The sequence below is a fragment of the Equus caballus genome, chromosome 28, assembly GCF_041296265.1.
Source record: "Equus caballus isolate H_3958 breed thoroughbred chromosome 28, TB-T2T, whole genome shotgun sequence".
Taxonomy (NCBI): Eukaryota; Metazoa; Chordata; class Mammalia; order Perissodactyla; family Equidae; genus Equus; species Equus caballus.
The window spans coordinates 39,185,289-39,212,308 of record NC_091711.1 but is presented as its reverse complement, the minus strand read 5'-3'; the positions used below and the strand labels follow the sequence as shown (position 1 = coordinate 39,212,308).

The 27,020-nt window shown below is 54.0% G+C and overlaps 1 protein-coding gene across 4 annotated transcripts in view; it reads left to right on the top strand.

The window, feature by feature from the left end:
- MYH9 (myosin heavy chain 9) overlaps positions 1 to 27,020 on the top strand; it is a 91,214-nt gene that overhangs the window by 30,464 nt on the left and 33,730 nt on the right. For all 4 annotated transcript variants that reach the window (XM_023631247.2, XM_070253958.1, XM_070253960.1 and 1 more), the window contains exons 3-10: positions 4,671 to 4,827; positions 18,623 to 18,650; positions 19,439 to 19,532; positions 23,646 to 23,738; positions 24,277 to 24,340; positions 24,888 to 24,986; positions 25,411 to 25,554; positions 26,428 to 26,523. In XM_023631247.2, coding sequence (XP_023487015.1) covers positions 4,671 to 4,827; positions 18,623 to 18,650; positions 19,439 to 19,532; positions 23,646 to 23,738; positions 24,277 to 24,340; positions 24,888 to 24,986; positions 25,411 to 25,554; positions 26,428 to 26,523 — 775 coding nt within the window. The remainder of the gene's footprint in view (positions 1 to 4,670; positions 4,828 to 18,622; positions 18,651 to 19,438; positions 19,533 to 23,645; positions 23,739 to 24,276; positions 24,341 to 24,887; positions 24,987 to 25,410; positions 25,555 to 26,427; positions 26,524 to 27,020) is intronic.

Here is a 27,020-nt window from a genome sequence, read left to right as displayed (position 1 = left end):
TCCTTCTCAAAGATAGGAACACCGTGTTCTGGTTTCCCACCTTGTTCCCCCTGCACCACCTGGTCCCCTCCGCTCTCACCCCTTTGCCCACTCTCTTTTTTGGTATCTCCGCCATCCTGTTCTTTATAGAGGCCTGTTGGTGTCGCTTACTTCCCTGGGGAGTGTGCTTGGAGCAGAGATGAACCTTCAAGAGTAGGACTTGAATCACTAGTCCATCCAACACTTTAGAGTGGTTCCATGCCAGGCTTAGAGTCCAGAGAACAGCATGTTCAAAGGCCCAGAGCAAGCAAAGGATAAGGAGCAGGCTTTTCTCTTTCCTCTTTCTAGCAGCGCTACATTTGCGCAAAGATGGCTCCTCACTGCTTTAGAACACATGGAGAGGCGATCACTTACCCATCCTCTTGGTCATGGGCTCCAAGCTCTTACGGCCCTGGGGTCACAAAGCTTTCTATTGTCGATCCCAATTTCTTCTATTCAGTTAATTTCCTTCTGGTTTCGACCTCAGTTGGGAAGAAATATCTGGTTCTTCCTATTCCTAAAATAGCTCTTGCTTTAAGTATGCTGTTATGTTCGCCTTGGCCTTCGTGGTCTTGGAACTGAATAAAACAGTTCTCAAAATCTGTTTGCACTGGAGGAGGAACACATCTCGAGATTATCACAACCCTCATTCTAGAGGTGGGAAGACCAAGTCTTGGACCGAGGGGTTTGCCCCGGTCATGTGTAATAAAAGGAGGGGCCGGGCTCATCCTGTTGCAGGGATGGTGAGCGGCTTCCTCAGGGCCAGCCACTTTCTTTTCTATAGAGTTTTAGGGTGACATCAGCACACATTTCCATAGGATCCTTCCCTCACCCCCTGGTCTGGCACTTCTGAGTGCTCTGCAGTGTGCCGCATCCCTCTGTTGAGCCACGGGCCGTTCTGGATTATCCAGAAGTCTTGACTGGGCCAGAGCATCTGCCAGGACTGCATTAGCTTGCTGATTACTAAATCTGTCCCTGATTACAAGGTCCTCGTTTCCTGCCATTGATGACCACCCTTTGAGGATCAGCCTGATTAGTCAATAAGGAGATACACAGAACTGTCTACCTGGAAAAGTCCTTCTGTATAGACCAGCTTAGCCCAACCTTCTAACAGGACAAGTGGGAAGAATTGAGGCCCAGAGAGGGCAAGAGACTTATGCAACGTCACACAGCTAGGTGTTGGCAGAGCTGAGACTAGAACTTGGGTTTCCTGACTGTCAGCCCAGTTCTCTCTCTGTTTCTTGGCGAGAATGTTGTGTGGACCAAATTAAAAGCCCCTGTCCTTAGGGGTGTTGACCACTGAAATGCAGAATTAGTGACCTGCAGAAAAACAAAGGGCCTTTAAGGAAGTATTGCCTGTCCGCAGGAAGCCACTGTCCAATTGTCCGGCAGCGGGACCCTCCCTTTGGCAGCTCGATAGCTTATGTTACACCCACTCTGCTGTGCCACCAAGAAATGGCCTCTGCTCAGTAAAGCAGAGCGATAAGGGCCTGGGAGTTGGAGCCTCCAGGACCCGGTTCGAATCCCAGCACTTGCCCCTTCCTGACCATGCGGCATGGCTGCACGGATCCCTGAGGACTGCATGAAGCGCCTGGCTCACGGCCAGGCCGGGACTCTCCTGCTGCCATTTGCTACCGGTGAAGGTAGCCTGGCCCTCTGCTCGGCCCTCTGCTGGTGTCGCTGTTCCACCTGGGTCTGTTAGAGACTTAACTGAGCCTGGAGCGAGTTGGGCGGCCTGCCTGTGCCTCTATCAGCTGGCTGCAGACGGTCTTACCTCCTGCAAAGGGGAATACTGGTCATCACAGTGCCTTCCACGTTAGTTGCTTCATCTTTTCTCGGAAGCTTTGGTTTTGCTCTGTAGGTGGGCTTGGTGGGTACCCTGAGCTTTTTCTCTAGAACACTCGGGCTGGAGGCGTCAGTCCCGTTCTGTCACCTCCTGTGTGCAGTGCACTTCCTCCTGCCTCAGACCAGCTTCCACCTGAGCGTCGTCACCAGAAGGGAAACTGATTGTCTCTGCAGTTGCCCAAGTGGAGACCCCAGCAGGTGCTGAGCTGCGGGGAGATCAAAGCCACTCGGTGGTGCTGCCGGGGCAGGGGCAGCCTCACTCGCAGTCCACCTCTGCGCACGCTGTTCCAGATTGCGACCCGGGAGGCTTTGCTCAGCCTGTGTGCGCAGCATTGTGGGCGGCGTGGCTGATCCTGTGCCACAGCTGCTCTGTCTCTTTCTGCGGGGGGTGAGGCCCTGGGATGGAGGGCGGTTGGACACAAAGAGCCTCTGTGGCCCGAGAATGGAGCAGCTCCCTGGTGTGGCCGTGTGGGAGCAAAGCCACTTGCTCAGCGTCTGCGCCTCCACGAGTGTCCAGTGAGAGTGGCTCATGGTCGAGTCCCCTCCCTCCCACCTGAGCTGCGGCACCGGTTCCGCGGGCGTAGTCTGGTCACATCCACTGATTTGATGGTATTAGCCCAGCGCACTTGGAGGCCCCCTGGAACCCTCCACAGGACCATCTGCCCACCCAGCTGTCAGAAAGACTCATACCCCCTAGTCCCCTTCTGCTCTCACCACTAGCTGTTTCTGAACACCTGGCTGTGTGGCACACCCTAAACGTGGGGCCATGTGGCCTTTGCTTTGATCAGCCTGGATTTCCTAGAGTGTAGGTTTTCTTAGATGCCGGGAACAAAGCTGGATTGTTTCTGTGCTCCTGGGGTAACCTTGCTGCTCCCTGGCCTTCTGTCTTGTCCCCACCCAACAGTCACATGGAGGGAAGACCAGGAGTCTTCCTGTAATCCCCGGGCCCCAGGTTGTCAACACCATGTGTGGATGCCTTTGCTTTAGAGCTTCCCTGGTGTCTTGTGAAGGGAGTAGTTGGAGGGCAGACAAATGACTGATTATCCCGGGAAGAAAGGAAAGCGAGGGCCCTACGTCCCCTCCTCCCAACAGAAGAGGCAGCCAAACACGCCTGTTCATTTCCAGACTCAGCTGCTCCTTTGCATGCAGGCCAGCGTTTGGTTGGTGTGTCCCTCCCGGGTTCTGCTTTCAGTCTAACTTGTGTTTGGAAAATCCAAGTGCTGTAGCCCTTGGCCAGTGCTAGGAAGACCTTTGCCTCACAACTGGTTCCTCTGTGGACCCTGTCTTTGGGTTCAGCCACAAGAGCCATCCTTGTTTTTTGGCGCGGTGGAAGGGGTTGGGTTGACACCTAGCACAGCCCCTCAGGTGTTGGATGCTGTTGGATCGAGGGGCGAAACCACGGACAGTGAGGTGAAGGCTGTTTGTAACAAGGAAAACAAAAAGATTTGAGGAGCTCAGAGAACTGGCCTCTACCACCAGGGAGGTCTGTGCTGGGTGGTGTGACACTTGGGTCTCTTCCCAGCTCTGTCATTAGCCTCATGACCTTCAGCTGTCACTCAGCAGTCAGGGCTGCAGGTGTGTGTGCATCCTGCCCTGCCGGTCTCCCTTTGCCAACCTTCTTCTGGGTCTGCGGCCCAGTTTCCTAGGAAGAGGCTGCTTGGGTTGCTCCAGCTGCTAAAAGAGAGCTGCGTCCCCCTAGCTGATGAGCTCCGGTCACCTGGGTGGTCTTGGGAGTCTCACTCAGCTACCAGGAGTGTATTTTTGTTTTTGGTGGAGAGAGGGATCGTGGAAGAAAAGATAGCAGGAAAATTGTTAGAAAAAGAATTAGTAGTCACAAGTTAATGTGGCTTTACCTTAAGACACTGAGGAGAGGCAGGTCTGTGTGGGCCTGCCACTGGGAACCGCTCTCCTGACCTCCTGGGAGCTCCTCTCCACGGCTGGGTGCCGTGCCATCCTCATAACCTCTTAATGAGGCGTGGATGTCTGCCTGGCCCTGTTTTACAGGCTGGGAGATGGAGGGAGAGAGAGGTTAAGAAACCTGTCCTTGATGGGGTTGGAACTCAGCACATCTGCCTCTGGGATCTGGTTTGAACCTGGTCAGATCAGACTTGGAACATTGGGTGTACTTTTGGATGCCTCGTATGAAGAGTGTGGACTAATTGGGCCCCCTTCAGAGAAGACCTGAGTCTTGGAGAAGGCTCACAGGGGATGTGCAAGTTGTCTTTAAGTTTTTCAGAGATTTTCATGTGACTCTCTGTAGAGGATTCCAGGGAGAGAGGTATCGGTGAGTGATCTACTAGCCCACAAAAGATCTGAATGTTTGAGGAGTGCAGTGAGTTTTTCCCAGTGCGGGAAACGTTTCGGCTTGAGCAGGTCTGCGAGTCCTTCGGGTAGAGTAATTTGTGTTTCCACAGTTTGCTTGTGCAGCTGAATCCTTTTCTCTGTGCGTCTCTCGTGGACAAACACATCTCTTATTGTCCTTGGATCCGAGTTTTGTTCCTGGACTTCTGCTGTCCGTGAACTTGCCGTGGATCTCACCTGATGCACACACTGGTCGGCATGCAAAACTGGCAGCAGTTGTGCAGTCAAGCGAGGACCCTTGCTAAAAGAGCAGAGCTGGTACCTGTGCCCCCACCCCTGTGGCAGGTCTGCCGGAGTGGGGCACAGAGAGTGGGGGGCTCCAGGGGATGCTTTCACATCCCGCTGACTCGGGGGCCTTGGAGGCAGCAGATACTTTGCCACAAGGTTTACATGCCGTTGAGAGTCAGACTTCCTAACCCATTCCTGTTTGTCACTCTTTTCTTTAGACCTATTCAGGGCTGTTCTGTGTGGTCATCAATCCTTATAAGAACCTGCCCATCTACTCCGAAGAGATTGTGGAAATGTACAAGGGCAAGAAGAGGCACGAGATGCCCCCCCACATCTATGCCATCACAGACACCGCCTACAGGAGTATGATGCAAGGTGGGTGCTGTGGCCTCCCCGGGGCTGGGTCTGCTTGCAGCCTCGTTGACACCTTTGCAGGTGCTCCTTCATGGTCATTGCCAAAGGGATCGAGTGGCTGGGTCGGTGTTGATGGCACTGGTGATGGGGCATCGTGGAGCTCTGTAAGCCGATGTGTGAGAGCCAAGACCAGTGACTATCAAAGGAGATGTTTATATGTTGATAGAATGTTCTAGAAGCTTTAAAAAATACGTTTCCTAATTATTTTCCCAATTTCTGATTCTTGTCAAGAGCTCCCATGCCAGGCCTCTGCTCTCTTCCAGACCCCTTCTTCTACCGCTTACTCTCTTTCCTCCTTGTTTTTCACCTCTGTCTCGCTTCCCCCCAGTCTAGGAACGTGCTTGAGTTCTGACCGTCTTTTACATAACAGACACAAAGTCTGTCCTGGATTCTGCACCCCTCTCCAGCTTCTCTCTGTCCCGTCACAGCAGAGCTGTTTAGCGGAAGTATCCCTGCTCACCGCTTCCATTCTTCACTTCCTGGTCACGCTTCTGGCCCTGCTTGACTGGCCCCACCACTTCTGCAGACTGTCTTACAAAGGTCACCCTCCCTGCTGTGTTGCTAAATCCGTAGTAGCGTGAGCTGTTCTCTTACTTAACCTCTCTTGGGGTTGGACACTCTTGACCACTCCCTTTTGAAACCCCTTCCTTCCCACGACTATTTCTCTGGTTCCCTGATCTCTGCCGTTCCCATCTACGTGGTTCTCTCCTGGGATTTCCCCTGTCCCTGCATGTCGGTGCTCCTCAAGGTCTTGTCTGCTCCCTCGGAGTATTCCTCTGGACGATGGCCTCATCCACTTGAGTAGCTTTGTTCTCACTTTCTGGCTGACGGCTGCCACTGTCGCCTGATTGCTGCCAGCCAGTTGCTCCCAGCTGCCATTTCGCCATCCACCCAGTCACCCAGGCCTGGAACCTGGCTTATCTTGCACTCTCCTCTGTCCCTCACCCCTCTTTCCCAGTCAGTCAGTGCTTTCTGTAGGTTTTATCTCTGTTAATATTTCTGATCCTCTTCCCTGTCCTGTCCTGTGGCCCTGGCCTTAGTTCAGGCCTCCACAATTTTTTGCCTTTACTATTTCTGGGACCTCTTGACCTTTGCTCTCAATAGAGCCCTCCCTCTGTGCTTTCAGAGGGTCATCTTTCTAGAATGCAAATCTGATCAATCCCCCTGATGTGAAATCTTGAAAAGGCTCCTCATTGCCCCAAAGATAACACTTAACCCCTCTGGAGGCATACAGTGTCCTTTGTAGTTGGCCTCCTGCCTCCCGCTCCAACTTCCCTGCCACATGGAAATCCTGACATTTCTCTGATAGATCTTTTCTGTTTCAAACCGCCACACCTGCTCCATCTGCCTGCCGTACCTGGCAAGTCCCTCTCCTGTTGTTAAAGACACAGCTGAAGCGTTACTGCCATCCAGGCAGGAGATCTGGGCTACACTTGCATTGGTTTATTTGACTTAGGGGTTTTACACATTTGTTTTTCTCTCCTAGATGTGGACAGGGCCCACGTCGCCTTTATAGTCTCAGAACTGAGCCAGGTGCCTGGCATATGGTGCGTTTCATGTCATTCTGAGTCACGCCCAGTTGGCTTTCAGGCAGGGCTGTATTCTCCTATCTTGTGTTGATAGTGGTTTTTCGTGTCCTATTGCACATGCATCCTTTTTTTCTTTAAACTTTGTAGTTAATCTAGGCAGCGATGGTAATGAATCTGCTGTATTTACAACTTTATCCTTAGTTGAGAGGTTTAAAATGGCAACATGTGGGACTGTCTTGTGCCCTGCACACTGTACTATGAGCAAGGTGTTTCGGTTCCAAGCTTGAGGAATTATGTAGAATGTGCAAGTTTGGCCTAGGTTCATGTCTTTCAAAATCCCTTGAGGAAGCCAGTCCTTTAGTGTTTTGTTTTTTTTTTTTTTAAAGATGTTATTTTTTCCTTTTTCTCCCCAAAGCCCCCCAGTACATAGTTGTATATTCTTCGTTGTGGGTCCTTCTAGTTGCGGTATGTGGGATGCTGCCTCAGCGTGGCTTGACGAGCAGTGCCATGTCCACACCCAGGATTCAAACCAACGAAACACTGGGCCACCTGCAGCGGAGTGCGCAAACTTAACCACTCGGCCACGGGGCCAGCCCCCAGTCCTTTAGTTTTAAAGCAGGATGCCTGTTTCAAAGTGCTAACTCGAACAGTCTGCTGGAAGAACGTTCTGTGAGATTACAGAAGAGCCTGAGTCTGTGTCTCTAGGGGTTATGGGTCAGTTTTCTCCTGGCTGTCTTCATCAGCCTCATGCAAGTGCAAGAAGTGCGCCCTGGAGTCTTCTTGAGCTCTGCACTGCTGAATTAGGGCATGTTCCCACACTGGGATCCTGGATCTGAGCCGTTTTCTAGGAAGTGGGCTTTTTCACTTGTGGGCAAACCATTCTGACAAGAATGATGTAATGATGCAAAGCATGGTGCCAAGAGTTGGAGTCCTTGGAACTGGTCTTCTAGCCTTTCCAGACAACTTGTGGGGCTCCTTCCCAAAGAGATTCATCCAATTTTTATTTGTTCAACAATAAAAAAATTTGAGGGGCAGAAGTCAGCAATTATAGGTTTGGAGATAATTGGAAAAAAAAAAGGGAATCTGCAGAGAGCTGGAGCTTCCCCTTTGTGTTGACCGAGAAGTCTTGTCTGTAACGGAATGGCCGTGATGGGAACCGAGGAGCCGCCCCGAATTATGAGTGCAAATGGGTGGGTGTTTTCATCTTTTGGATCTTTTGGAGACCAGGGGTAGGAAATATGTTTGTGGGCACAGGGAACCTGAGGTGTTGGTGCTTGCTTTTAACGGTCTGTGCAGGTGCTGGGTCCACATACTTCTAACTCTCAATCTGGAGGTTTTCATTCGCTTCTGCTTCGTGTTGGACTTGCTGTGGCTCTTCAGACCCCATGGTGACCGACTGAGGACATTTTCAAGTTCCCTCTCCTCATACACAGTTGACCTGCAAAACAGTTAGCAATAGGTTTCTTGTTCTTGGGGTAGGGAAGAAGTTAATTAACAGAAGTTGCTCCTGTTATGACAAGATGGTTCACCAGGAAAGAAAGTTCCTGAGAGGAGCCTCTGGTTCTTGCCCTAAGTCAGGAATTGACAGGGGAAACTTGGGTAAAATTGGCTCCTCTCTTTTGGAGAACATGTCTTAGCACATGCTGCCCCCTTGGCTTTGGGGCAAAACAGGTTTGTTCTCTGTCACTCACATCTTAAAAGAGGTAGCCACATAGTTCCTTTTCTGCCTTTTCTTTAAAGAACTAGAAAAAGACTTCCTCTCTGAGCTGGCTGTGGCTTATGACATGCTATCATTTATTCTTCCAAATAGGGTAGTTGCTGGCTTTGTCTGGGGACTTCCATGAGATGAGCTCTTGGACCCTTCCTTGGGGCCTCCCTCCGTCTTTCATCTCTCAGTGCTCTGGTTTGCCTGTAAGTCCTGGTTTCTGCCTGCTGCCTGCAGTTAGTGTTCGTCGTGTCCTCTTTCACTTTTAGAAGCATCCCAGTGTGGATGATAAATTGTATGGTTCCTCTACCTATTTGTCAGGCTAAGCCAGGGTTTCTCAAACTTGGCACGATTGACATTTGGGGCCAGGTAATTCTCTGTTTTTGGGGGTGGAGGCGGGGCTTGTCCTGTGCATTGTAAGATATTTAGCAGCATCCTGACCTCTACCCACTAGATGCCAGTGACACCATCCCTCTCCGGTTGTGACCATCGAAAATGTCCCCAGACGTTGCTACCAAATGTTTCCTGTGGGGCAAAGTCGCCCCCACTTGAGAACCACTGGACTAAGTGTTGCAGATTGGTTTCCTCTGAGATTGACTCCCATTGATCAGTAGTGGCTTGCCCAGCCCTGTACTGGCAGGGATCTGGGACTCAATGCCAAGGAATGCTGGGATAGGTTAGTGCTGTCTGCCATGGGCTCAGGATGGGACACGGCAGCATATGGCGCCCTGGATGAGGCCATGGAGAAGGGAGTGGAAAGTGCTGGAATACCGTGTGGTTTAGTATGTTATCTGGCACTGGAGGCGCTGACAGCCCAGGTGGAGAGACCAGACGTGTCTGTACACAGATCTGTACTTGCAGCCATATAATAAGACAAGTTGCCACCCACCCCTGGTGCCGGCACCACTGCAGCAGGTGGCAGGTGTCTTGGAAGTTTGGAGGAAGGTGTGGCCGCTGAGGCCTGGGGTGGTCGGAATCCTGTGGAGTTCGGATCCTGTGGAAAGACTGGCAGGGATGTGTCAATAAGTGGTTACAGCGCAGCCCAGACGCGCCCGGCACTGTTCTGTTTGTTTTAATCCTCAGCCTTCGGTTTAATTAAAGTTGCGGTGACATGGTTGGTTCACCCTCCTAACCCTGGCTTTCCCATTTGGTTGATTTGTTGTCACAGCCATTAATGGGTCTTCCTGCCTTGGGTTGAACCATTCCTCAGAAGAGTGCTGAAGGCTTGGAAGTGTCTGAGGCCGGGAGGATGAGAGAGCGTAACTCCTGTTGTTGCCCCTCACTAGGCAGACGTGGGCCCTGATGGGGAAGAGGGCCGTCTCCCAAGGCAGGTACAAGGGGCTGCCCGTGGAATTGGACAGAAGCAGCACAGCGTCAAGGCGCCACTGGGTTGGGAAATGGCGCTCCTGGCTTCCTTTGGGGCCAGGCCTTCCGGGGTCTCTCTCAGTGGGTAACAGTGTGGATTCTTACAGGAGAACTGGCCAGTGGAAGAATTTGACTGGAGCCCAGGAATCTCCCCAGTAAGAGTAGGAAAAAAACCCTCTTCTATGTTAATTAGTTGGAATGCCAGGTTTGGTTCACTTTCAGTGACTTTATGGTATTTTAATGAGCTCCCAGCATTTCTGGGGGAGTGGCAGCAGGGTCTGCTTTCATTCCAGGCCTACCCTAATCCGAGAACTATTTAACCCTCTGCTCCGTGCTAATCCCACCTCTGCTTCTCAGCAGAGGCTGCAGCAGAAGCGGTCGGTCACTGAGCGGTTGCTCAGAGTGCCCAGTGAGTGTCCACATTCCTCTCAGGGGTTGGTTAACCCTTTTGAGTGAACAGTGAGGGGTAGAAATTTTGTGCTCGCTTCCCGTCTGAGTATGACCCTTCTAACTCAGGTGCAGGGCAGGCCCAGGAGTGTTAACTGACTCGTCCAAAGGCCCGCAGAGAGTCCGCCCCAGAAACCAGATTCCCGATTCCCGTCCTGGGGCCCACCCCAGGGGCACTGTGGCCCCTCACTCTCTGGCTGGTGTTTGGAGGAATTCTCCTCTCTAGCTTGCTGGTTTCGGGCAACAGGCCCTCCTCTCCTCTCTCACGTTCTTCCTGCCCCAGTGGTGGTTGCTCCTTTGGAGCTGTCTGCTTTCCAGGGTCTTTCCGAGGAGAAGCACTGTTAGGGAAGTGCTTTGAGGGTATGGGAAAGTGTGACTTTGAACAGACTCACCAGGACGGCGGCTGAGGAAGCCACAGATGTGATGACTCCACTTAAGCAGGAATGTGCAGGCCAGGAGGTGCAGGCTCTGCCAGCATCTGCGCATGGGGCCCCCGCTGTCTGCAGGGACGTCTGAGCCGGGCCCGTGTGTCCTGTGTGGCTCACCCCGCGGGGGCATGCTCTGTGCCCACGCATCATTACCCCCTGTGCCAGCCAAGTGCCTACTGTGTGCTAGAGTAGAAAGACAAGCCATGGTCCTGCCTGGAGGAGGTCGTGAGAGGCAGGTAAGTCAACTTCAGGAGGGGAGTGAGAGTCCAGTTCATAGCGGGAGGCCACCTTGTTTAGCCTTGAGGGGGCTGGGGTAGAGAGGGGGGCTTGGATAAATGACAGAGCACTTCTGTAGGAGTCACCACGAAGAGTCTGCTGGGCCTCTCTTGGCCTTAGCTTTAGGGAGAAACTTGCCTTGTGAACAAGAAACTTGGTGTGGAGAAGAAACCTGGGTTTTGGACTAGGTTTCAGTGGGAGTCTGGCTCTGTCACTTCCTGACAGTGACCATGGTCCAGCAAGTCTACTTACTCGGCCTGGGCCTTCGTTTTCTCATCTGCCTCTTGGCAGGGTCATTGTAAGAATTAAACAGGGTGCAGTATGTACGATGCCTGCTCTGTGATGAGTGCCCTTTATAGTTATTTATTTATTTTTTTTGCCGAGGAAGATTGGCCCTAAGCTAACATCTGTTGCCAATCCTCCTCTGTATGTTTGAGGAAGATTCACCCTGAGCTGACATCTGTGCCAGTCTTCCTCTATTTTGTATGTGGGACGCCTCCACAGCCTGGCTGCTGACAGATGTTGTAGCTGAACCCAGGCTGCCAAAGTGCAGTGCACCGAACTTAACCACTAGGCCACGGGGCCAGCCGCAAGTGCCCTTTAGAAGGTAGCATTAGGAGTCTGGAAATTCACTTTCTTGACTGAACTGTCCCTGCCTTCAGTGTAAACCTGCACATCGCACATTCCTTCCATCCACGATCCCACTGGCTTAAGGAAGGTGATAACCAGAGGCTTCCTCCAGGCGGGTTTCTTAATCTCAAAGAGCATCCTCTGAGAGTTCAGGCTCTCGGCAGAAGCACACACAGGAAGTGACTTGTCAAAGCTGCCTTCCCTGCAGCGACCACATAACACACAGGCGTGCGCTGGCAGACGCCGTCTCCAACTTGCCCGGTCTAGTCCACGGACCCGGAGCAGGCAGCACGAGGCCTCTGGTTGACGTGGCCTCGGTAGAGCTCCAGGAGAACGTGCGTGCGGCACTGGGGCGGTCCTCTCTTGATGTACTGGTGGGAAGCAGAGAGGTGCTGTGACAAGCAGCCCTGGGCCCACCACCCAAGCACCGAGCCCAGATCAGGGGGTGCTTTCCTGGGGCTGATCCCAGGAGGCTGCTTTGTGATGCCCCCAGAAGGAAAGCCCAGCCCCTGGAATGAGGCTGCCTAATTATAGTGTGGTCATGCCTGTCAGTCTCATTTCTGTAAAATGTTCCTTCTAGAAGAGGAATCTGTGGTTAACAGTCCTTTCCAAGGATTCAGCTCTAAGCTTGCTGTTTTGTTTTGTTTTTAATCCAAGCCAACAGGCCCACTGTGCTTTGCTCCGGGCTGGCTGAAGTGGGAGATAAGAAAGGAGTGCCCTCTTGGAACCGGAAACCTTGGGGGTGTTTGAAAACCTGGCCCAGTTTCTCTGTCACAGCCCCCCCAAAGCATACACAAGAACTTACCTGCAGAGTCTCTAATGACCCAGCTGCTTTGTGCTTTTAACCTCCCTGGACACGTTCTTCTCTCCTGCCTGGTGATCGCTGCTTACCAGCCTGTTTTTCCTGTTTTCTCCAGTTCTGACTCTGAGACTCCAGTAGAGCTGTGTTTCAGGATGTCAGGGCTGAACGTTGGTGCATTTGGAGAAGAAGGTTGCTTTCTTTCCCCTGCCTGGTTTCTGAAATTAAACTATCAGAGGAGAACAAAACTAATTCCCTAAAGAGAGATAACACAGCTGAAAGTCTCTAGGCATAAAAGTCAGGATTCCACAAGTGGCTTCTGTAAAATTCCTTTAGTCTTGACCAAGGCTGTTGGCCCAGTGTTGACCTTTGTAATAAACTCTGAGGACCCATGGTGTTCTGGCAAATGGACAGTGTTGATTTGGGTTCAGGATGTCATTCCCACCAGGCTTTGTGACTCTGGAGGAAGAGCTTGTCTCTCCCACATGAGCCAGTCCACAAATACAAGAGGGCAGAGGTCTAAGCTGAAAGCCAAGGGTGGAAGTCATGCTCCAGGAGAGAAATTCTGGCCTAAAAGTTGCCAGCACACCATTCCTTTCATTGATTGCCCCTTCTCCAAGGCGGTGGAGCCTCCAGCTTCTTCAGGAAGCATCTTCATGTGCCATGACTGTTCACTTCCTAGCACTGATGCGCCTGGTGCTCTCCAGGTTGGGCTGAATGCATCACTGTGTTGTTTCACAAAGCCCGTTGTCCTCTTTGCAGGACTGTTTGTGCTGCTTCTTGGAGCCAAGTTTGTCCTGAGCTTTGCCTCGCGGTGTCCATCTTGTTCCCTGTTTGTGTCCTCTTGTCCTTCCCTCCGTCCTCCCCTTTCTCCCTCCCTGAGAGCCCAGCTGTCTCCAGAGCTGTGATCCATGCCTCATCCTCTCTGTACGGGACTCAGCCACGGCACCCCCTACCTGTCTTTCCTTTTCCCCAAGGAAAATATTGTTTAAGAGCAAGGAAGAACTGACTTGGGAGTGTCGGGTCCCTCCCAGTGTCCTGGTGGCATTTGCTGTGGGCCATCAGTATCACATGTGGCTTTTGAATTTCCCTCCACCCTGACAAACGTGGGAGCTGCCTCAGCAGCAGCCCCGCGTGGGGAACATTCCTGCTGCCAGCCCCGCCCATGGGAAAGGTGGATGAACGACTAGCAGTGGCTTCTGGCAGGTTTGCCTGTGTGCTAGGAGCTCACCTGTGTGAGCTACCGGATGCATTTTGGCCAAGAGAAGGCTTGTTTGGGGCCTGGCTTGTCCTCTCACATGATGAAAGTTAAGAGCAGTCCCTTGGGCTTCTTTCTGACTATCAAGGGTGCCTGGTTTTGGAGGGCTGCCCGTTCTCTGCCTCCTGTAACTGGGGACTTGGGCCTCCTCAGCAGGGTTCAGACCACAGCCCTACCTGAGGGAGTGTGTGGGTGGAGGCACTGGGTCAAGTCCATCAGACTTCTGGCTTGGGTTGCTGCTGAGCAAGCATCTCCTTGGTCTGGTCCTACCTCCGTGCCTTGGAAAAACATTGCTGATGACCACATTGTGTGCTTGGGAGCCACTGCCGGGGCCTTCCTTTTGCTGGCGGACTGCCAGGCAGGCTGCCAGAGGCTTGGTGACACAAGGGCCCCAAGGCTCGGCATCAGTCTGCAGCCTCAGCTAATGTGAAGCATTATTTTGCACCTGCTTTTTCTCACCTCTGCTTCCCAAGCACTTGTAACCCAAGCTCGTGAATTGGGCTGGCTTGGGAGAAAGTAACAGGCTGCTCGCAGGACCCCATGTGGCACTTTATTATGAGTGTGGATGGCCCTTTCTTTGCAGTGCTGAGGCAGGACTGCTGGTGGCGCAAAGTGATCCCCTTCTAGGAGCTCTCCATGGGGAAGAACTAGCATCCAGAGGCCTGGGTTCTTGGCTCAGCTTGTGTGACTTTGATGAAGTCATTGGGCTTCTCAGGACTTGGTGTCCTGACCTCTAGACAGAGATGATTGAACCAGATGCTCTCTAGGGCCTTCCCAGCCCCCAAGTTCTGAGCACGAGCCCACAGGTCTCTCCGCATCTTATATTTGGTGAAATGCTTTGCATTTTGGCCCATTGAGACCCTGATGCTGTTCACCAGAAGGTCTTGGGAGAACTAACTCTGATGTCCAAGAGTTTGCCCTGGACAGCCCGAGACTTTCCCTCCCAGGCGTCACAGAGCTGGGCTTCACACAGTGAGCGTCCCAGGGGTCTGCTCTGCAGTTTTCATGAAAGGCAGACCCCTTGGTGGTGGAAAGTTTCAGGCCCATTTGTCATGACATCCATCATGTCTCCCCCACGCAGGCATGTCGCCCAACCTGGACTGCCCTTTGCTTTCATTTTTCTTGGCCCGTATCCATATCTTAGTTCTCAAGAAACCTGCTTGACCTGAAGCCTGGTCCTGTGGGCAGGGCACTCTTCCAGGTGTACCCTAGAGAGCGTAGCTCTGCCGACCTCGGGGAGACGTTATCTTGGTGAGCGGGCGATGAGTCAGTCCCAGCCAGCGGCTGTTGGTGAACCAAGTCCGTTCTCTTCCTCCTCTACTTCCTGTCGAGGCTGATGTCACTGCTGTGTGAGCCTTTGGCCTTTTATGGACAAGAATCGACAACTCCTCTCATAGAGGAAGTGAGCGATAAGGCCCCCAGCAGAAGTCTGTACCCGGGGTGAATACCTGCAGTCAGGTTTCCCTTCCGCCCACTGGAGTCTGGACCATCTGAGCAGGCTGGAGACACCTGTCCAGTTGGAAACCTGCATCAGCTCCGAAAGGCCTTGGGGCATTTGGGTTTGAATAAAATCAGGAGAGTGAATGGCCTCATCACTGAATATGTAACTTAAAACCTTTCTTCTTGTTATTCCGAGGAGGGCATGCAGTGGAGAGCTTGGAGTCGGGGGGGCGTGCAGAGGCTCGGGGTTATGAAGGACGGTGTCTCTGAGCGCCTGTGCCGGACCACGGGCTGCAGGTACCTGCTTCGTTCAGTCCTTGGAGCAGCCCTGCTGGCCAGGCCCTGCCCTCTGTTGCCTGGGAGGTCACGGGACCCGGCATCCCGAGGGGAAGTGCAGCGTGGAGCCGGGAGCCCAGGCTCGAGCACACGCAGCCTTCGCTGCCGCTGCTCCAGACGCCTGCCGGTTGTGGTTAAAGTGTGCTCGGAGGAACCCCATCTCCGCTGCCCACGCAGCTCAGCTTTTCGTCTCCTGTTCTTCATACGGGCATTTGGGAAGATTTTATCTGAGGGAAGGCTGCTACTGCTTGTAAGATTCGAAAACCACTGCAGAGAGGTTCCTAATCCTGTCTCTGCCCCCCCGCCCCCACCCCCGAGTTAGGGGCGGGGCAGGAGGAGTTTAGGGGCCTGTGTCAGGCTAGCCTTCATCCCAGAGCTGGGCCCATTTCCCACAACGGGGCCTGTTTCCCAGAACAGAACTGTCTCTGGTGGGTGCACTCCACTGGTACTGGGCCATAGGATTCCTATCTGTCTGTCTGTCTGTCTCCTCTGGTGTGGAGGAAGGAAGGGCGTTTTCAAATAAGCCTTCAGTCCATATAGGCCCGAATAAGGACTTGAGCCAAAACAAACAGGGTGGGCTGGACTTCTCTGGAGCATCCATGGAGATGACCGTGTGGGAGGGGCTTATGGAGTGAGTGTTAAGGAGGGTCCCCACCAGGATGCACTGGGGGTCTGGCGGAGTAAACTGAGGCAGGTGGAGGGCCAACTGGTTGCTGAGAATTCTAACCATCCCACTGCCCAGAAGAGCTGCTTCTGAGCTCAGGAACAAACCAGAACTGCTGTGAGGAGCTTGTGCAAAACAGGGACAGTGCCTGCCTTATCTACCACCTGAGGTTACTGTGAGACCACAAGATGACAGCCCCAGACCTGGTGCAGGAATTGAAGAGACCTTTTCCGATGTGAGGGGCCATGGTGTCACTCACTGCAGGCAGGCGGATGTGGGGCGCCAGGTGGTGGGGACAAGAGTTGAGGAAATGAGAAAGGCCTCCCATCGTTTTCCTCTGCAAAAGAGTTTGCCCAAATGAATGTTCTGGCACAGTGAATTAGAGCCTTTAAAGGGTGGAATGAAAGTGTCAGAGTGTTTCCTTTTGGGCTTGTTGACAGTGGTAACTGGGCTTCAGGACCTGGAGGTGAAAGGTCAGAGGAGGGGGGAGCTGGGGATGGTGGGGTGATGGAGGTTACAGTGACTCTGGGTGTGCAATTTTGCAATTTGGAGTGTGTGCAGGCCTCTGTGTGTGCATGTGTGTGTCTGTGTACAATGTGCCTGTAGGTAACTGTGCATGCCTGTGTGTCTCTGTGTGCACGTACCTGTGCACCCGTCCACTTGCAGCTGGGTCCACGTCCCTGTACGTATGTGTGTCTCTGCCTGCATGTGTGTGTGTTTGGGGGCTCTGCTTCCTGTTGTTCAGCAGCTCAGCATCTGACTCCTCCTCACACAATTAGAGGAATTCCAGCCATCCCAGGGACCGGGCCTGGACAGCTCTGGGAAAACGGTTCCTTCTGGAAGGGATGGGAATGTTTCCTTTTATGGTAACGTTGGCCCGCTGCTGCCTCATGACCTGCCAACACGCGCAGGTACCATCTTGCCTGCTTGTGGAGCGTTGACTAAACATGCTGTGGCTGGGCCGCCTGGGAGGGGCAGTGGGGGAGGCCGGGGCCTGGATCACAGCTGGGTTTGTTCCAGACCCTTAGCGGTCCCTACACCGTTCTTAGGGGCGGGCGATGGAAACTGCTGTGTCTTCCCAGCCTTTAGTCCCCACTGCCTACTTTCCTCTGCCTTCCCGGCTGTCTCACAGAAGCTCTGCTGTCAGCCGCACAGCCTCATAGGACCCTCTTTGGGGCAAATCAAGACAAGGGAGCCAGGTTGGCCTCGGGGGCCGCTGTGGGTGGTTCCGTGGTACTGAGAAGGCTGTGAGTGGCCCAGTTCTCCCAGCTCCACACTGCGGGTGTTTCTTAGGGGCCTGAAGGGGAAGGTGCAGAGTGGGCAGGGGCGGCTCCCTTTGTGATGGGCATGAGGTTTAATTTTGCTTCTTTCCACCTGGACTCCCTCTTTCCCTTCCGAGTGACCTGCAGACAGGAGAAGAGCTGGTCATCATGCCCAGCCCGTGTGCTGCTGAGGTCAGGCGCACGGTGGTTCACCCTGCGAGGAGGCTGCTGCTTAGTAGTGTAGAGTGTGCTAGTAATAAAGGGCTAGGTCCGCCTCCTCGCCATGCACACGGGGAGCCGTGGTCGCTCTCCCGGGGCCCCGTCCTGCAGGGCCCTGGCTGGGCAGTGGGAGCCCTCAATGTGTCCTTCTAGATCACCAACGTCGGTCTCTGTCCTGTGCCAATACTACTAACTACTACCCTCTACTACTCCTCAACTAGTACTCCTGCTACCCTGACAGTGCCACTACCAACCTGTCACCTGACTTTGTCATGGCGAAATAAACAGACAGCAGCCTTTTGTGGAGTTCATTCTCTTCAGAGTACCACACCATTCCATTCGTGTGTTGTTTCTGTTTTTCAAACTAATCCCACTTACTTTATGGATAAGGAAACTGAGACTTGGTCCTGTGTTCAGGCTGATTTGACTTCAAGGGGGTGAAAAGGAAACAAATTAGTTTGTTAGTGTCAGCTTTTGCTGAAAATTGGACAGCCAGCCCTGAACCGGGTCAGCCCCGAATGTCTTAGCGCATTTCCATCAAACTTAGCTTTCAAAGTGCGGGCGTTGCTGCTCCTCCCGCACCCAAAGGCAGGGCGTTGTTTATGTCCTTATGTGCTGAGTGAGCAGTTTTCAGGGCTCAGGATAGTTGGAATGTTCCTGACACCTAGGTCTGGAGACCCAAGATGTCACAGAAACTAGTCAGAAGCTGTCATTCCAGTGAGTTTCTGTTCTTTCTGAGCTGCCTCTAAACTGACATTAGTGAGCATTTTCCCTGTGCCAGACACCACACTATTGGCTTTCATGCATGTTATTGACACGTATACTGTTATCCCGCATCACAGGAGGAGGCCGGGGCTCCAGGCACATGGCCAGGGTCTCACGCACCTCGTGCCTGAGGGAGCATCTTCCCCAGGGTGGTCCCCATTGCAAAGCCAGCCTTGTCTACCCCACCCCTCACCCAGCCTCTTAACCCGTGCTCCTTACTTAAATGGGGACAGTATTTAAAAAACCTGCCACGGACCTTACTTCTGACAGCCTCCACCCCTAGTTACCAACATATGGGGCAGGCCCCGCCCTAGTGCTCAGCAGGGTAGCTCTTGGGAGCCTTCTCAGAGGTGGGAGAGACCGAAGTGTTTCTGGTGTCTGGAGGCGGGTATTGCGGGTGGGCCGTCTGTGCTCCTGGAGGTGGTAGCTGCTGCCCTGTGGCACGGCCACCTGAGAATGTCCCTCCTCCGAGGGAGGCATATGGTCTGCGTGTAGGCCGGCGTGCAGGGCCCCCCACAACGGCAGCGCTGCGTTAGAGGCTCTGGGCTCCCGGGAAGTGGGCAGCTCTTCGGAAGCCAGCAGGGGAGCTTTTCGTATCTGATGCGAGTTAACCTGATGTCTCATTTGTTTCAGATCGAGAGGACCAGTCCATTTTGTGCACGTAAGTGTCTCTGTGTGGGTGGTGGGGCCTGTGTCACCCCGACCTGTTCTTCTCTTGGGGACTCCTGCCAAAACCGCGGTTCATGAGTGCCATTCCCAGTTCAAGCCCCGCCCCTTCCCCAGGGCACGGGCCGTACAGTGATATGTTGGCTGCTCAGTGGTCCCACAGCACGATGAGCTTTATTTCCTGCCAAAGATTTAAGTGCCTTCCTCAGGGGAACGGGTGGGCAGTGGGTGGGGTTTATAGCAGAGAGGAAGAGCTAGCTTCTTCTCAACACAGCACAGTTGGGAACTCGCCCCTCTGGAACATTCCTTCTGGCTCTGAGCAGTGGCTTTCTTTACCTGAGTTGAAGTAAACACTGAGGCTTCTCCCCTCATCCTTTGAACTTAACGAGGAGATAAGTAAACCCCGTTGCCGAGGGAGTTAATGGGACAGAACATTCCTTCAAGGCAAGTTTCGAAGGAGCGTGTTTAAGTGCCTTTGACCCCTGAGTCAACAGCTGCCTAAAACTGGTTCCTAAGACATTTGGATGCGAAGGCTGCCAAGTGACCAGGGCAGGCAGTGGATATAAGTTTACTTTTGTCAGGCCTCTGGAGGGCCATGGGAAATGGCCTGAGCGAGGATTCCAGAACGTAGCATTCATTTGCCTGTCCCCTTTTCCGCCACCAGCTGTTGGGTCCCTCATTGGCGCCCAACAGCGTGGTAGGCCGTAGAGTGTCCAGTGGGAGGGGACAGACCTCAAGGATTTGGCCACCTCTCCCCTGAGAACGTCCTTGGTCTCTTGGTAGGGGTGAGTCTGGAGCTGGCAAGACAGAGAACACCAAGAAAGTCATTCAGTATCTGGCTCACGTGGCCTCCTCACACAAGAGCAAGAAAGACCAGGTGAGTGCGGGCCTCCCCTCCACGATGTGCCTCGTCTTCCAGAGGAAGAGCGTTTAATGATTCGTGGTTCGGCTTAAAATGAGAGTGTTTTGGGGAACAGAGCAGAGGCTGGACCCACTTGTCTTGAGGCTGCAGCTTGGCCGTCTTGGGAGTGGGTCTGGTGGTAGCCAGCCCATTTCTCCCTTTGCCTCCTGCCCTTCTGATTTGCTCTGGAAGCTGGAGACCACCCAGGGTCCGGTGTAGAGTACTCCTGGCGTTTGCAGCTAATTGCTGCGTGGTGTCCTCCTCTGAGGACGGAAGAGAGATTCCAAAACTTGGTTCTCAAGATAATGGAGACTTGAAGGGTCTCGAGCAGGCCGTTGAGTCCCTGCTGCTTTTCCCTGCTGTTGAAATGCCTCTGGGTGGACAGCGCCCAGCGAAGAGAGAAAGGGCAGCTGGAAAGTCGTCTCACTTCCCTTTTTCTCCCCTCTCCCTCTTGATGGATTATGGTCGAGCGCAGCAGCGTCCTCGCTAGGTGAGCTGCACGTTTACTGCACGTTCTGCACCAGGAATGCGTGTTCTGCCCATCGTGTGCCCTTGAATTACGTATTTTTTTCTAAGCAGCTTTTCACTCCACACCGTTGTCACTTTCTGCAGCTAGAACTGTTCTCGTAGCCTCAGCTCACTGACTGTCTCTGGAGGAGGGGCGGGCTGGGTGTGATACACAGTGACCTCTCGTGCACTCTGAAATGACAGCTCCTGCAGAATGGGTACGGCCTCATCACCTAGCTGTTCTCAGAAAATCCGGTCATGCCCAGAATCCCCCATGAGCATGACGGCTCTAATGCCCTGTGCGGAACCCTGAGTGAGGTGCAGTGGAACGGGACTCTGTTCTCCCGGAGCCGCACATGCTCAGTGTTCCAGACCAGATGGAGATGGCCAGCCCCATCGCCTGCCACCACTGTGCCAGTCAGAAGCAGTTCCTGGAAGGCCCCACATTGGCCTTTCCCAGAGTCGGGGGTGACCGGTCTTAAGCATGCCCGTGTGGTACTCTCTCTCTTTCTCTCAAGCACACACTCTTAAACTTCTCTGTGAAATCTAAGTGTCCGTAGTGTCCCCTCAAGCCACCAGGGGAACTGCGCCGTCTGGTGGCTCCCCTTTGCTGGGGAGCTGTGTGCAGCGTACATAAGTAAGTAGTAGTGTGTCTCTTTGCATGCAGACCTGGGGTGTGTCCTGCAGAATGTGCTAATGAGCACAGTCTTCTGGAATCGAACCAAAAGTAACTTTTCATGTGCCAGACTTCTCAAGACACTCTGAATCTTTTTCCACAGGGTGTCAGGAGTTATATTTAGCATAAAGTTTCTTTTGCTCCCTCTCTCCACCCCCCATTTTCCATTCTTTTTAGGATGCCTATTTTAAAAACAGGGCTGTGAGGTTAGGAGTTCTCTGGCTGTGGTTTTCCATCTCTGGATTTGCACTAAGATCCATTTCCCAACTATTTATTGAATGCCTAGTATGCGCCTGGGTCTCTCGAGGGTGACCTTGGAGTCTGCCCTGAGGACGGGAGACAGGGCCACAGTTACAGAGCAGGAATGTAGACCCATGTGCCTTACGTCCGGGGCTCCAGCTGCAGAGGGGCAGGCAGCCCCGGGCGCTTGGAGAAGACGGCCTGCGGGGGAGTGATAAGTGGGAGCTTGCTTGTCTCATCCTCTTTCTCAGGCTGCGTGTGAGATGGGCAACCTGTCTCTGACTCCGTCCAACCAGAGTGACTGATGAGGTTGCCTTCGGCTTCCAGTTACTGCTCAGGCCCTCAGTTGTCAAGGCCGTTGACCAGGTTGATGGATTTCCTTGCCTGAAACCTGTACAGTGACTTTGCGCACGTATCTGGGGCTTGAGACGCTCTTGAACTTGGTTTGCGGCTCTCATACTCTGAGACCTGTCGAGGCATACTCCGGGAGAGAGTGATCTGGCAGTGACCCCACTGCTCATCCTGAGACTGCCCACTGGAACGTCCCGGACCTCACTTTGCTGGGGGAGGCCAGGCTTTGGCCAGGCCTGGATGTCGGTAAAGCAGAGCCTGGGTGAGGCACCTTCCCAAATGGACTTCATAGTCTGAGCAGTGACCTTTGACCCCTCCTCCTCTTCCTTCCTCTGTTTTTTATGCACTAGTTGGAGCCCACTGGCAGGAACACCACCCCGTGAAGCCCTTCAGAAACCGGATGGGTAATTCCAAACTTTTTTGAGCATGCGCTGCCTACAAGAGCCTCATAATTTCATAGAATGCAAATTTCATTGAAAAAGAAAAGTCTCTTGGCCCAATTAGACATCAATAAAGAAAAACCCATAGGTTAGCCGTCGCCGTTGTCAGCAGGGAGCTCCCGAGTTGGCCCAGCGGTCCCATGTTCCACAGCAACGGCGTGTGGATCCAAAACAGAGGCCTGGCTTTGCCTCTGAGCCGGGGCAGGCTCTGGCGGGGGCCACGCTCCCATCCGTCTGCAGGAACGGGAACGGGAGTGGCTCGGCCAGCCTGGCAGCCTGGCCTGTGCTTTGAGAGGAACGTTCTAGTGGGTGGGGAGCAGCGCCATCCAAGTCTGCCTCCGCGGGCTGCCTTGGCTGACTTCCCAGGCCCTGCCCAAGCCCGGGGGATGGCAGCCCTGGTCTGTGACCGCTGGTGCCAAGCACACATGCAATGAGTGCTCTAGGGGTTTGACCTCTGCCCCCTGACCTGGCTCCGCTGACCCTCCTTCACTTATGTGTATGGTCTGAGAACAAAAGGCTCCCCAGCCCTGGAGGAACCCTGGCCAGGGATGGCCGGCAGAGGAGGAGGGTCTTCCGGGCCCCTCCCCGTCTCGGGTAGGCTTCCAGCCCTGGCTTGGCCAGACTCCAGAGCATCCTCGGTGCCCTGCAGACAGGCTCGCCCTGTGGCAGGTGTGCCTGGAAGGCTGTGGTTCACGACTCTCCTGGGGGCGCCTGCTGCCACCAGTTTTCCTTTTCATCACTCACAGGCAGCCTTCATTCCTGTAAAATCCTGGCCCGACTCCAGCCTTGCTAATAAATACAAACCCTGCCTGGCCCTTGTGTGATGTTCTTTCCCCCGAGAGGGTATCTGGGTATTAAGGTGAACGAGATCCATGTTTCCCTCAGTGTCAGTTATTATCTGGCCGGCTGGGAGGGCGATGGCTGCTTCCACCATTGCTCTCACCCGACAGGGTGGAGCCCCCAGGTGGGGCAGGGAGGGAGATGGAGCTGTGACTGACAGCTCGTAGGTGGAACTGGAGTTCGAATACCCGATTTGCTGGCTGGGAGCTGGATGACCTCAGGCACAGCATTCCCCATCCCTCAACCTCAGTTTTTTCTTCTGTGAAATGGGGCTACTCGGTTTTGCCCACCCTGGGGATCATGAGGATCCAGGGGAAGGCATAAGGGTGTGTGTTGTCAACCACAAAGCGTCATGAGACCACAGTAGGATTTGTTGGTGTGATCAGTAAACAGTTAGAACCCACAATGGGCATTGTTGATCCCATGCTCAGATACCTAATGTGCTGGGAGCAAGGTTGGGGGCGGGGCGGTGCACAGGTCAGGGGACCAGCAAGGAAAATGAACGTAGCGTTGACTCGGACACGGAGCAGATGAGCTGGTGTCTTTTGTGGATCTGGGTCCCTCTCTGCTTGTCCTATGAAAAGGGAAAAAAAAATGGTGTTGGGTGGGGATTGGAGACAAGGAGGGGAGAGGGAGGCCGGTGCCCCTGGGCTGGGACTGTCCCAGGGCAGGCGTGTGGTTCTGCGTCTCTTGGTTCCTGTGCTGCTTTCCAACCCCGCATCCTCCAGGGTTGATCTGGGCAGTTGTGCCGGGTTCCCAGAGCTGGGGGAGCCTCCCGCTTTCCCTTCCTAGGGACGCTGGTTGGTCAGTCTGTGAAAGTAAGTTCAAACCAGTCAAGGTTTCCAGAGACCTGGTGGGAAGGTCACTTTTAAGTGACACAGTGACTGAGGCTGGTGTGGCCGGAGCCCATCTAGAAGCCTCTGCTCTGACGTGTTGGCTGTGTAGACATGGCTCTGCCACCATCCCGTCCACCTGGTGGCGTAGGTTCGGCAGCCCGCTGCCTGGCCTTCACTGCACCCCCGGGTTCCTTTCCAGGGCGAGCTGGAGCGGCAGCTGCTGCAGGCCAACCCCATCCTGGAGGCCTTCGGGAATGCCAAGACCGTGAAAAATGACAACTCCTCACGATTTGTGAGTAGCAGCCGTCACGACCCAGCTCGGGGGTCAGGGTCTCCTCCCCGCAGCTCCAGCTCCTGTCGCTGTCCACCTGGGTGCTCTCACCCCAGAAGTGGGGAAGCCTCAGACTTGCTGCTTCCTGGGCCTCTTGCGTGGAGTCGCTGGGTCGCACTCCGGTTGATGTGCACCTGCAGAAGTGGCTTCCTTAGCCCCGGAGGCAAAAAGCCAGCGAGGGAGTGGGGGGGTGCCCGCAGGTCGCCCTCATTGTCCCATCGTTAGAACGCAGGCCAGATCCAGCCATGAGGAACACTTGTAGATCCCTGCTTCCCTCCTTTCCTTCTGTGGAGGAACTTGGCCACCACTGGAGCGGGTCCTGGCTCCAGGCTTTTAGCGGTGTGGCGCTTCTGAGTCCTGAGTGCCCCTGCAGTGTGGAGTGCGGGGCCCCTGGTCACCACCACGGGCAGGCTTTTGGTTTTCTCCCTCTAAGCTGTGCCAGATGGAGGTGGGGGCTAGAGGATATGGGGCCTCTAATCTCTTCCTTGTCTTCCTTTAGGGCAAATTCATTCGCATCAACTTTGATGTCAATGGCTACATCGTTGGAGCCAATATTGAGACTTGTATCCTTGTGCTTAATTGTAGTGAGAATCTGGGACTAGAGGGGAGGGAAGTGACCTTGATGGAGAAGAGGCTGCTCCCTGATTCCTGCAGTTTCCCCGTTATGGGCCTGTTAGGACACCACATCTGTGGCACCCGGAAGAGTCCCAGGACAAGCTCATGGAAAACCCGGGCAGAGCTAGGTTACTGGCAGGATAAAGTTCTGCTTGGAATGGGATGGAACGCCTGAAGGTGGGCCAGTGTGGTTCCCACAGGGCCGGAGTTGGGGTGGCTGCTGCCCCATTTCTCCTCCACACCCGTGTTACAGCCTGTGCTAGGGAGACATGCTCATGTCCATTCTCATGAGAAGGGGGCCCCCTTTAAATAGACGAGGCCCTTGGGAGTGGGAGCTGGTTGGACAAGCTGCACACCTTGAAAGGTGGAGCCAGGAGAGTGTTGCCGTTTTGAGCTGTTCTTCCTGCCTGGCGGAGTTCAGTTCCCTTTGATGGGGATGGGGAGCGTGGAGGGTTGCCTCCGTCCGGCTTGCACAGTTCCTCAATGTTTGCAAAGATCTTCTGGAGAAATCCCGGGCCATCCGCCAGGCCAAGGAGGAGCGCACCTTCCACATCTTCTACTATCTCCTGTCCGGGGCTGGGGAGCACCTGAAGAGTGAGTGATGGGCCCCCAGCCTGACGTGGGGCTGCTCACCACCGGGGCTCCCGTGCCATCGGGCCACACACTCCACTTGGGAAATGAAAACTCCAGCCTTGGGTTGGGGAGGAGAAGTGAAAATGACTTCTGTTGTCCAGCCATCCTGAGGACTCAGCCCCCTGTTTCTGGCTGCGCCAGGGAAAAGTCAGGGCGGGTTGCGTGTGCAGCTGTGGGTCATGGGGCCCTGAGGCTCTCATGGGCCCTGTGCGTGTCACTCTCACGTGCTGAGGAGAGTCGGCATTCCTGGCTACTTCACTGTTTCCGGGGTATCGCAGGGCTTAGGGGTGCTTCCCAGTCTCCCAGACCTTTGAGGCCACAGCGTTGACTGGAGTGTCTGGTTTCAACACCTCACTGACCCGCCCTTGCCCTCCACCCCTTGCAGCTGACCTGCTGTTGGAGCCGTACAACAAATACCGCTTCCTGTCCAATGGGCACGTCACCATCCCTGGGCAGCAGGACAAAGACATGTTCCAGGAGACCATGGAGGCCATGAGGATTATGGGCATCCCAGAAGAGGAGCAAATGGGTACAGAGCTGGCCCTCCTGTGGGTGAGGGAGGAGAGGCGGGAGACTGGTCACCACGCCCTTGGGGCATCGGGGCAGCTGCTGGGCCTGGGCAGAGCTTCCTGTGGCTCTGACTCTTAGGGAGTCCGGCAGAGGCGGGGGGAAGCCGTGAGTGTGTGGGAAATGCTACCTCAGGTTTGAGTTCAGGGTTATTCGTTCCCGGTGGTACCACAGGCATTTTCGCAGAGGGGAACAAAGGACAGGTGCTTCACTGCCCAGGGTCTGAGTCCACGGCTACAATCCTTGCCATTTGCTGAAAGTGGAATATTCCACTTTGTCTTGGCGGAGTGTGGAAGGGGCTGGGGCTGTGTTCCTTGCATTGGGGAAGCCCAGAATGAATAGCAGTGTGGAACATGCCCGTGTCTTCTCGTTTCCCAGAAGGAGGGGGAAGAGGGCTTTGAGGCTTCATTTTAGAAAGATTGGGGGCTGAGGAGAGTGCGTTAAGGGTTGGAGCCCCCTTCACTCGGCCACAGACAATATGTAAATGGATGAGCCATGGCTGTCTTCCAATAAAACTTTATTTATAAAAACAGACAGTGGGCCCTTAGGCTGGAGGCATGTCCTTGGTCCAGATTTAGAAGTGCTGGGGGGAGTGTTACATAGCTCATACCCAAGCATAGGGCTGGCCAAGCCGAGGTCGGCCAGAGGCCCTGGAGACAGAGCCTCGCCGGCAGGGAGGGAGTGAGCCCTGTGGGGCGGCTGGGCCTGCCACGTGGGTTAGACCAAGGCCTGGTACCCTAGTGTCCCTGCTTGGCCCTTGGGGGAGTGACCACCACACTCAGGGACTTCCTCCAGCCCCTGCCTGGTTCTGAGCTGCCTTTGATCGCACCCTAAGGCTTGCTGCGGGTCATCTCGGGGGTTCTTCAGCTCGGCAACATCGTCTTCAAGAAGGAGCGCAACACCGACCAGGCGTCGATGCCCGACAACACAGGTAACACTCGTGGTCCTCTCCCCTGAAGCACGGGGCAAGTGCCTGTGCTTGGACTGGCTCAGGAGAGGGGGTCTTGTACAAATTCCAGATACTCCTCTCTTTGTCATTTTATGTCTGTTTATAGCTGGCTATTGCTCTCTCTTTTTTTTTTTATAAAACACACACAAACCTGACTCTCCTTCTGCTTCACAGAGTGAGCATCAGAATGAGTTAGAAAATCCCGTGATCTTATGGACCAGGGTTTTCCTCATTTTTTCCTGAGACCAAACCAGTTGTCTCAGTTAGTAAAACAGTGATTTCTGCTGTTGCTCCAACTCCATGGGTACTTTGCCCATGAATGCATTAGGACTGTGAAACACTGCGTCTGCCTCGACCACTGTTATTTCCTTGGCTCGTGTAAACGACCGCTTTTAATAGCCTCCACATGCCTTTCTTAGGGCCTTTTGAAAAAATTTAACTGGGGGATGTGCAGATCGTAGGAGATGTTCTTGTGGGAT